We start from the raw sequence: 11,575 nt of genomic DNA, 5'->3' as shown, positions 1-11,575 counted from the left end.
TACACACAACTGGAATGTACAGTTTTCTTCACAGGAAATTTACCATGATTTTGTCCAAAAAACCAAAAACTAATAGCCTGTATCACTTGGACACACTGAGGAAAAACTTCAGTAATTTATCATGAACTTAAACATGGTATTTGATTCATCTCTCAAAAAGCAGATTTAAGGGATCTTGGGAAGAGAAAAAGGTTGTATATGGACAAATTAAACTCGATACCTTTCATTTATATTCTAAAATGTTATTGAATAATTTTCATATATTCAAGTAAGAAAATACTTTGTCAGCACTGCTTTGTATTCCTCTGAAATCTGAGGCAGGGGAATACACAATTTATGGACGGAGCCAAATGATCCCACATAATGTTTGTGATTCAGTTAGCAGTTGCTCGTTACGCTAAATGACGTTAGTAAAATAAAACGTAAGATTCCCCCACGCACACTTCACTCACATAAATCATAAAGATGGGCATTTTTTTAATCTCATCATCTCTAGCCGCTTTATCCTTCTACAGGGTCGCAGGCAAGCTGGAGCCTATCCCAGCTGACTACGGGTGAAAGGCGGGGTACACCCTGGACAAGTCGCCAGGTCATCACAGGGCTGACACATAGACACACACAACCATTCACATTCACACCTACGGTCAATTTAGAGTCACCAGTTAACCTAACCTGCATGTCTTTGGACTGTGGGGGAAACCGGAGCACCCGGAGGAAACCCACGCGGACACGGGGAGAACATGCAAACTCCACACAGAAAAGCCCTCGCTGGCCCCGGGGCTCGAACCCAGGACCTTCTTGCTGTGAGGCGACAGCGCTAACCACTACACCGTGCCGCCCTCATTTTTTTAATGGTAGAGCATAAATTGGAAAGTATTATTGAGTCCTCAGTTTTTCTCGTATTGTCTACATTGTTTTGTACAGTGTATTCAAAGAAATGCATGGAAATTAAAGTAAGTAATGCTGGCCACCCCAGGTCCATACTGGGACAGTTTACTACCAGTGTAGTTGATGTACAGTTCATATTTCTTGGTTTATGTGCTTGTCAGATTCCTGATTGTGGGTGCAATACTTCAGTAAAATTGGATGTTTTGTAGGAGTTTAAAATCACTGATACCATACAGTGTTTTTTTTTTTCTTCTCACTAACCATGCTGATTATTTAGCTAATAAAAATGTAATTTGTGCACATTACATCCAACAAGGCAGGAGTTATGTGTAACTGATGAACATTTTAGGACTTGTACATAGTCTGTAGATGAACTGAAATAAGTCATCTCAGTAAACTGATGGCCTACTTCTCTCTGTAATATAGAAGGTATGTTTTGAGTGGCTCTGGAAGAGGCAGGCTGAGGATCCTCTCCCTCAGGACGTTAACAGGAGCTTCTGTTACTCTCACCTCCTTCCTCCTTCCATCCTCACCTTCCCCAACCTCATTATCCACTCGTTCGAAAACGCCTCTGCAGTCCTCATCGTCATCTGACTGATTGTTGTTGTCATCTATAGCTCTGGGGATCAGACGACTCATGAACATATAGTTGTTGGTCAGTTGTGTGGAGTCACGTCGTTCGCGTCTCTGTTTCAGACGAGACCTGCTTCTGGATCCCACCTTCTGAGGAAGGGGCCATGAACCAGACACAGATTTCTTAAGAGCCTGCCGGATGGAAATGCGAGCCAAGTCCTGGAGGCTTCGCACTTCAAACATGGCAGCTGCACAAGATTTAAGAAAAAAAAAAAAAAACTACATCATTCATCTTTAGTAACCACTTTATCCTAGTAACACTGTAAGAATGGAACCTATCCCAGGAACACTTCATGTGCAGCAGGAATGCCCCAATTCATCATGGAGGGCATCATGCACACATTCACACACTCAGGCAATATAGTCATTCCACCTACTGGCACGTTTTTTGCGGGGAAACTGCACAGACGCTAACTGAAGTTTAGATTTCAACAGGGGATCCTGGAGTTGTGCCATGGGAACACTACTCACTGTATCACTTTACCACCCATGAAACGATATACTAACTGAAAACGAACTTGTCAGACATCCGAAAGTTCATATTAATCTCAAAATGTGTTTAACAAGTAATTCGTCTTCAGATAAATATGAATCTCTGCTGGAGCATACTTACGTAGTGGTACTGCTCCGGGTTTGCCGTTTTCTCTGTGTTTTGGAAGGACAATAGGTGCAAAGGACACAGCAATGATCTTTTTTGTCTCCCATGAGTTGTACCCTGTCCGAGTAATTTTGGTTAGCTGAAAGAAAAAATCCTTTAAGGTTTATTACCAACTAAAGATTTGAAAATTGACTAAGAACATTACGTACACTCAATATTTACAGTAAAATCCATGATAGGATTATGTTTTGTTTCATTGATTTAAAAAAAGGTTCAATTATACTTTCCCTATCTGATCTAAGATAGAAATTCTAAGGATTCTTGCAGAGTGGACAACTCAAAGTACCCTTTAACCTCCTAAGGCCCAAGCTGTTTTTTTTTTACATGCATTTTTTATTTCTCTTTGCTATTTGGGCTTATTAGAACCTGATTAGAATAAAAACTAAGCATCATCTTTTGATAAGATGTACTTTTAGAGAAAAAGTATGTCCACATATGTGGATTCTTGTTCCGAATTTCCATAAAGTGCTGTCCACACATGTGACCGCTCAGCCCTAGGAGGTTAAGGTTCAATGTTGAAATTTTTTTTTTTTTTTTAAGAGTGCAACACAATAAAATACAGATCCAAAAAGTTCACAAAGTTTGCAGCACTTCCACAACTAATGCATTATCATCATGTTGCTACACTCTTAGATAAAAATGGTTAATTCCTCAAGGGCTTTTTGGTTGGTTAAAAGTAGACTGCCTTTCAGATTTTTCAAGTTTAGGTCATAAAAATGGACCGAAAACTAATTCAAAATCACAGACTTCCAATTTTATTAGTTTTTTTTTTTTTAAATAAATAGAACAGTTGATGAATTTAGGGCCACATGGCCCTAAATTCTCCACTATTTTTTCTTGCTTCACCATGACCCAAATGAAGATACTATGTCATGCATCACGCGGTGGACTTTCCCTGTTCATGCAAGGCATTGTGGGATACAAATTTGAAACAGGAGAGGAAAACGGAGGACATGAATGAAACATGGAAGACCGACTACAGGAACAGAAGGCAAGAAGGAAAGGAAATACAGGACCAAACTAATAAATATTGGCGGTCAGCAAGCACCTTGGTGTGATCAGCTGTTCATTTAGCGAAAAAATGATGTAACGGTCAGTGCACGGTCAAGGTAAACCTGTAGATGGCAGTAATGCAACACTGGATGCCAGCTGCCGTAAAACCCAAAAGAAGGAGGAAAAGAAGAAGAAGAAGAAGCAGGTAAACCTGCACATGCGCACATGGACTACTTCTGTCTGCTTAACTGCGCAAAGTGAGCAATTTCATGCACATTGTTTGCTCAGGAATCCCCTCAAATTAAATAACTTCCCAGCCACAGAATGGCCTGGGTTTTTTTTTGTTGAGATATTGCAGAAATAAACATATCACAATGACCAAATTTTAGAGGGAACTAAATTTCACTGCTTTTACGAAATCGAAAGGCCGTCTAGCTTTAAGGGTTCTTGCCTCCTAAAAAAGTTCAACATTGGAATCTTGTTGGTTACTTTCAGAAAAAAATGTCATCGGGTTCTTTACCCTGTATGTAATTACTAATTTAAATAAAACAGAAATTGACTCTCACTTCTCCCATTGAACACAATAAGAGTGTACACTTTCTTATATCTATATCGGTAATAAAGATTTCAAAAACATCTACAGACAATCTATGATGGGCTCTTCACAGAACCTTTAAGGACTCACACGGGGTACAAACTGAAGAACTACAATTCAGATTGGTTTAATAGTGTATGTTTTCTTCTAATGGGTGTAGAAACCATGTCTTACCACATGATAAATATGCTCACCTTTTCTTCTAACGGCAGCACCAAGATACCCCCAACCTTTAGCAGGTTCTTCATGAAGTCCTCGTGCTCTTTCTGAACCCCTGCTCCACAGTACACTCGGTCGTACTGTCGGCTCTCTGGAGCAATCTCCAGACAGTTCCCCACCACAAATGATGGCTCACAGAACTCAAACCTGAGGTATGTCATATATATGATATGATATATGATATAGTCAGTTAGCATAATACTAGAACTCATGCTTTATCTTAGTTGTAATACTGAACTATAAAAACTCGAACAAGCACATGGATACTGACTTGTCAAAGCTGTCACTCGTCTTGATAAAGCAGTCCAGCTTTTGATAAGCATACTCAATGACATCAGCATGGAGTTCAATGCCATGATTCACACCAAATGGACCTAAACAGTTGAACATCTAGTCAATAAACATGAAATAAATCCTGAAAAATACAATACAACTTCACAAATAATGTAACCACCCCTAGTGTTGTGGCTTTCAAGAACCTGTTACTGTAAATATGGTATTATTTTACGTATAGATGACCATGACACAAGAACCGCAATGTGTGCTTTAGCAGGAGTAACCATAGAGATGTTTCAATGCCCATAGCATAGAAAGTAAATTCCATTCTGTCATAAGGATTTACTTACTGTCAATACAAATACTACCTTACATTTGTCATCAAGCATTAATAGGAAAGTCTACATACTACACTCTGTACACTTGCCATGTAGTCACATATTCAGACCTTCCTCTACCCCACATGACAGGCAACGTCATTGTTCATTCCTATTCATAAACCTTGAACTTACCCAGTATGAGGCCCACCATGGTGCTGAGGTAGCCCGTTCCACTTCCCAGGTTGAGGAAGGACAGGCCAGGCTGTAGGTCCAGAGCCTCCATCACCTCTGAGTAGATGCAGGGTGCAGACAGGTGGATGTTGCCATGTCTCCAGGCCAAGTCCTTATAAGCACTATCACGGAACTCATCCAGGTAGTAGTCGGCTCGGTCGATGGCCCTGAAAGCACACTCCACCAGCTCTGAACGAATGTACTGAGCCTCTTTCAGGTTGTCAATCAGGTCATCATTGTCGTCTCCTGCACTTACTGCACCTCCCATTGTTACTGAGGAAGAACACAACGTTAGGACCCAAAATGTGGACATCGCGTTATTACCGAAACTCAGTGATGCAGTACATCTATAAACACAGACAGACAATCTTAGAAGGTTCCATTAGGCTAATAAAGGGCTATTCAGTTTGTCCCTCGAAGTGAGCTCTTAAAGCAGGGACATTCAATCTTATCTCCAAAGGGCCCACTGTGGGGGCAGGTTTTCATTCCAATCAAGCAGGAGCCACACTTGATTTCACCTGTTTAATCAGTTAAACTTGGCTTTCAGTCAACTATCAAGTGTGGCTTCTGCCTTGCTGGAATGAAAACCTGCACCTACACTGGCTCTTTCTGGATAAGACTGGACACCCCTGCCTTAAAGGTTCGAGTTACAACCCTACAACAGCGAGTCTCCATTTCAGAAAAGATTCCAAATAGAACCTTTCACAAGTTAGAAGTGCTCACCACCCAAAGAACACTTGCAGAACCCTTTCATCCAGTGTGTACTGTGAACTTTCTGTACACTTTTTTTTTTAAAGCTGAATTTAGATCCGGGCGGCACGGTGGTGTAGTGGTTAGCGCTGTCGCCTCACAGCAAGAAGGTCCTGGGTTCGAGCCCCGGGGCCGGCGAGGGCCTTTCTGTGCGGAGTTTGCATGTTCTCCCCGTGTCCGCGTGGGTTTCCTCCGGGTGCTCCGGTTTCCCCCACAGTCCAAAGACATGCAGGTTAGGTTAACTGGTGACTCTAAATTGACCGTAGGTGCGAATGTGAGTGTGAATGGTTGTCTGTGTCTATGTGTCAGCCCTGTGATGACCTGGCGACTTGTCCAGGGTGTACCCCGCCTTTCGCCCGTAGTCAGCTGGGATAGGCTCCAGCTTGCCTGCGACCCTGTAGAAGGATAAAGCGGCTAGAGATAATGAGATGAGATGAGATAATTTAGATCCTTTGAGCATTCTTTGGTTTACCCCTCTGGGTGAACCTTTAAAGTTTCTATGTAGACCCATATAACATAAAGGTTCCAAACAGAACCCCTATACAAGGTCAGAATCACTGACTATCCAGAATTCCTATCCTTTTCATAAGAATGTAGAGGGATCCAGAGGACCCATAACATACTTTGCAATTTGCAAAACAGGGAGTAGGATATCATATTGGACACAGAGAGTGTTTTATTATACAGAAAAGAGACCATGGCATCTATTTTTGACCATCATTTCACTTGGGGTGGCATGAAAGCCTCACAGCTCCAGGGTCCCTGACTCAGGTTCCTGTCTGTGTGAAGTTCTGCATGTCCTTCCTGTGTCCTGGTTGGTTTCCTCTGGGTTCTTTGACTTTCCTCCTACTGGTAGGTGGATTGGCGACTCCAAATTGCTCATAGGTGTGGATGTGTGTGTACATTGTGCCCTGTGATGGACCCATCCAGGGTGTATTCCTGTGCCTTGCATTTTCATTGGCTCCTGATCCACTGTGACCCTCACCAGTATAAAGCCGTTACTGAAGATGGATGGGTGGAGGAATTAATAAATGAATACATGAATAAAAGAATCATTACACGCAACTTGAAAGAGCTTTGCAGTTTCCCAGATCCTTCACACGGTGTCGCTGGAAAGCAGGAATTCCTAAATTTCCCAGGAGACTCAACCTGAAAAAGTGCATCTCTGAGAAACATTCCCACCAATCCTAGAAAATGTTCAACACAAAGCTGCCCCATGACAGCTTACACTATTAGTGTGCATTTAAAAGCTACTTCCAAAACATCACACTACTGTACTAAATAGTATATTAAAGCTAGACGGCCTTTCGATTTCATAAAATCAGTGAAATTTAGTTCCCTCTGAAATTTGGTCATTGTGATATATGTTTATTTCTGTAATATCTCACAAAATATCAGGCCATTCTGTGGCTGGGAAGTTATTTAATTTGAGGGGATTCCCTAGCAAATAATGTGCATGAAATCGCTCACTTCATGCAGTCAAGCAGACAGAGGAAGTCCGTGTACGCATGAGCAGGTTCACCTTCTTCTTGTTCTTCTTTTGGGTTTTACGGCAGCTGGCATCCACACCGTTGCATTACTGCCATCTACAGGTTTACCTTTGACTGTGCACTCACCGTTACATCATTTTGTCACGAAACGAACAGCTGATCACACCGAGGTCCTCACTGACCGCCGATATTTATTAGTTTGGTCCTGTGTTTCCTTTCCTTCACAATATAACGTCTTTTCTTCTCGCTTTCCGTTACTGTAGTCAGTCTTTCATGTTTTCGCACACTCACGTCCTCCATTTTTCTCTCCTGTTTCAAATTTGTATCCCACAATGCCTTGGGTGAACAGCAGAGCATTTTTTAAGGATTTTCCACTAGGAGACCAACTGGTCTGGGCAATACATGGTTTTCACATGACGTCACAGAGTCGGGGATTCCTTAGTGGCGGCCATCTTGTGGGTCAAGCTTACCGTACGGGTCACTGAGCACACACTGTAACGCGCGAGTACAAAGTCTTCAAAAGAACCCAAGCAGGCTATTTAAAGCTAGCAATGGTGCACACCTGTTGTATTCACGGCTGTCGTAATAGGTCAGCGGAGCTTTTATGGAATTCCCACTGTACGGGAGCACGAAGGCGAGCAAACAAAGAAACTCAGCATACAAAGGAGAAATCTATGGCTTGCGAGAATCAACCGCAAGGATTATCAGCCTTCCAAACACAGCAAAGTCTGCTCTGATCATTTTATAAGTGGTAAGTTGTTTAAATAAACAATCAATTGTGTTTAAGTTTGTTTTTGGAAACCAAAACATCGTGTAAACAATCTCTGGAGAATGCCTAACTGGAACCGCTGAGTGTATGTTTACATTGTAATGTACACTTAATATCGCTCGGTACAAGGCTGCAAACATATAATTATTACTGGCCTATAAATTGTCATATTTATCATAAACACAAAATGTAACAAGCCTACATACCAGTTAATTATATTATAAAGTTTATACTGACATGGTACTGTAATACCACTAATGGATGTAAAATTTGTCTTAAATCAACTCGATATTATACACACACACACACACACACACACATTTATATGCAGTGTTGAGAGCTTTAAAATTCCAATGTTTACATACCTTGGCTGTAATTAGGACACAACTGTCACTTGTTTTTATATGGTGGACTTCACGGACCCAGCCACAGACAAAATAACTGTATGACTCCAGCGACTTGTATGCTTTGGGGTCGTCAAGTGTGTAGGCACTTTTACTATTCATGAAATAGTTCACAATATCGGGGTACGATATGGATGGCAGCCCTGCATAGTCACTTGAAAATGCATCTTTGTCCACTTCGTAGGGGTCAATTCCCCCAATCAAGGCCAGTTTGGCTGCATACCGTTGTCGTGAGATGTCGTCCAATGTATCTATATACTTCCGTTTGCTTGATTTTGCCGACATTGATCTTTATTTTAGAAAACTGACTATATAACTTCATAAATTCGTCCGAGATAACGTAGCCGGTAATAGCGATGGTCCGTTTTGTTTGCCCCACAAGATGGCGGCTGGAGGGCGTTCCCCGGAATGCCGTGACGTCAGTGAAAACTATCTATACAATCACAGGCCCCAGAGTCCATGCGGCTGCACCGCTGCGGCATATTCTGTGATGCAAATTGCCGCATTACGAATCCTCGTTTCAGCCAGCATAATATCAACATAGTTAATGCAGTGCCAAGTTTTCCTTGTTAAATGTATACTTACATGGTACTTGGTTAATTAATTGCAACTGATTGAACCAAATGATAAGACATAACTTGGTTTAAAATTTGGTCTCCCAGTGAAGCTGGTTTGGCATTGACTAGGAGACCATTTGGTCTCCCAGTAACTATGTTAAAAAATGCTCTGGAACGGGGAAAGTCCACCACGTCATGCATGACATACCGTATAGTATCTTGAATTGGATCATGCTGAAGCAGGAAAAAATAGCGGAGAATTTAGGGCCACGTGGCCTTAAATTCATTAATTGTTCTGTTTTTAAAAAAAACGAATAAAATTGGAATTCAGTAGCTTTCAGTCCACTAAACAAAAATAATTGGGTGTCAGGGAAAATTCTTTTCATGACCTAGACTTGAAAAATCTGAAAGGCAGTCTACCTTTAACCTAGAAGGCCATTTGCGGTAACTATGGTAACTGTGCTATGAGATTCATACTGTTTAATACAGTAGGCTATGTGTGCGGTTTCTGATGTAGCCATATTGAAGTTGCAAATTAGTGGCACATTACAAAAAGAAGAAAGAAAAGAAAAAGACCTCTCTTATTAATATGCACGTTGTTTGAAATGTTGTCGTACTTGTGCAATAAAATATTTCAGCCCAGTAGATGATGACACGATGGATTCCATCTGGTTCATATAAGAGGATGATTAATTTTCAGCTCACCTCCAGCTGTAAACAGTCGGTGTGGATAAAATGAAGGCTGGTTCGCAGGTAATGTATTCTGTGCTAAAATCTCCAGTCTCGTTAGCAGCAGCAGAGTCACGGATGTGATATTTTAGGCTTATTTTAACTCGCGTGTGGTGTCTTGTTGAAGCTGTGCATGGTTTATAAACCTGTCATCTTCATCCATAGACGGTTATCACAAAGCGGCTACAGTTCTGGATGTAAACACTGAACAGCTGACTGCGTGACGACACACACACACACACACACACAAATCTGTGTGTGTGTGTGTAGTATATATATATATATATATATATATATATATATATATTAGTTTACAGACTGTTGATACTTCATACACACTGATACACTTAGGAACTAATGCCAGATGTTACTACAAAGCTTCAACAAAGAATCGGTTCAGAGTCGGTTAGTTCATGAGAGAGTCGGTTCACAATGGCGTTGCTTCCAAAATGTAACCTCACATGTTTGGATGTCATTCAGATGTTTTCATGTTTTAAGATAACTTTACATTGCCTTTTCTCTGAAAAATTAATGAATGAATTTAATTCAATTTACAACCAATGTAAATTACAAAATTACAACCATCACATTATTTACACATTACCATGATATCTAAGGCATAATTAACAAGATTTACAACAATAAAAAAAAAGAATTAAAGTTCATTATGTATAAATGATAATGCACATATAACATATAGTATATTGTGTGTGTGTAATAAAACAGAGAGAGAGAGGAGGAAAAAGGGATAAAGCTCCCCTTCTCCCCCTTCTGTCTCTCTTAGGAAACAAATATTACATTTTTTTACATATATCTATAATTTCTAATATTAATCAATGAATTAGTCATTTTGATTAAAATTAAATGTAATTCAGGTGCAATGCATGTCTGATGGTGAGACAGTATTCAGGAAGAAGCCACAGGCTTATACTTTTGAACTGTCTCAAATTATATTCGAGACATCTGATTAGCTGCAACTATAAAAAAAAAAAAATAAGGAAAGATGCCGAAAATAAGTAATCCTCAGATAACTGACTAACAATTGTTAATGAAACTGTAAACAGTAAAACAACAATTTCAGTAACATTTGACACTTTTTAAATACAAACTTTCTAGGGTTTTGTTAAACCGAGTAAATATTGCTTCAAGTTTTTTTTTTTTTTTTAAATGTAATGATAGTTGACTCAGATTTAAGTTCCTTCGGGAGGGAATTCCATAATTTAGGCCCATTAGCAGCAATAGTAAATTTGTAGATATTAGTTCTGCAAAGCTTAACTCTGTAATTGCTTGAGTATCTAGTAGCATATTGATGAATTTGAAAATTTTTACAACAAATACTTTTAAATGTTTCTGGTATAGTATTAAAATGAACAGAGTACATGAGTAGTCCTACTTGTAAAGAGTGAATGGTATTCAAATTTACCAAATTATATCTATAAAATAAAGGACCAGTTTGTGCTTTGTATGAGGATTTATGATAATTCGTACCACATGCTTTTGCAAAACAGTCAGTCTATTGAGATTTGTTTTATAAGTAGATCCACAGAATACAAATAAGAGTAGACTAATGAATAATAAAGTTTCAACAATGATGGCTGTGACAAGTAAATTTTGGATTTTGAAATTATTCCTATAGTTCTAGATATTTTACTAGATACTGTGTTGATATGCTCTTTCCAACTTAGATTTTGATCAGTTATCACACCTAAGAATTAACACTGCAATGTGTCCTTTTGATTGATAAAATAAAGCAACAAGAGGAAGAGGAAACACAGTGTTAGTTTAGGCTACTAAAAGTGCAATAAAATAATGTTATGTGGAGGAACAACTTCACTAGTAGTTTCCTTACTCAACCAGCAGAGGGCAGAAAAACCTTATAAATCCTGCTCCCACCACAATCATTCCACCTGTCACTTTTTACATTCCCAAGAACAAATGGGTCTCTGATCACGTGACGTAGGTGATAGAATTTCCTTTTATTATATCACCAACAGATGAACAAAAGTCTATCAATATGCAGCAGTCACTAACACAGATACATTTACAAAATAAATATTGCAACA

The 11,575-nt window shown here is 39.7% G+C and overlaps 1 protein-coding gene across 1 annotated transcript; it reads right to left on the bottom strand.

The window, feature by feature from the left end:
* Positions 1-1,293: 1,293 nt before the first annotated feature.
* On the bottom strand, positions 1,294-9,700 carry pcmtd2a (protein-L-isoaspartate (D-aspartate) O-methyltransferase domain containing 2a). Its single transcript, XM_060936984.1, has 6 exons — positions 9,489-9,700; positions 4,775-5,086; positions 4,258-4,360; positions 3,962-4,133; positions 2,135-2,258; positions 1,294-1,709 (listed from the first exon to the last, which is right to left on the bottom strand). Exons 2-6 carry the CDS (start codon positions 5,079-5,081, stop codon positions 1,294-1,296), a joined length of 1,122 nt encoding a protein of 373 aa, XP_060792967.1. The 5' UTR covers positions 5,082-5,086; positions 9,489-9,700.
* Positions 9,701-11,575: the final 1,875 nt, after the last annotated feature.

The sequence above is a fragment of the Neoarius graeffei genome, chromosome 13 (assembly GCF_027579695.1).
Source record: "Neoarius graeffei isolate fNeoGra1 chromosome 13, fNeoGra1.pri, whole genome shotgun sequence".
NCBI classification, from domain to species: domain Eukaryota; kingdom Metazoa; phylum Chordata; class Actinopteri; order Siluriformes; family Ariidae; genus Neoarius; species Neoarius graeffei.
The sequence above is the reverse complement of the archived record's forward strand: the minus strand, read 5'-3'. Positions and strand labels throughout refer to the sequence as shown.

Excerpts from the sequence above, each read along its gene's own strand:
- pcmtd2a (XM_060936984.1), bottom strand. The coding sequence starts at position 5,081 with ATGGGAGGTGCAGTAAGTGCAGGAGACGACAATGATGACCTGATTGAC. Across the intron at positions 4,361-4,774 it reads CATGGTGGGCCTCATACTGG|GTCCATTTGGTGTGAATCAT; the intron begins GTAAGTTCAAGG and ends TCAACTGTTTAG. Across the intron at positions 1,710-2,134 it reads ACCCGGAGCAGTACCACTAC|CTGCCATGTTTGAAGTGCGA; the intron begins GTAAGTATGCTC and ends AATCTTGTGCAG.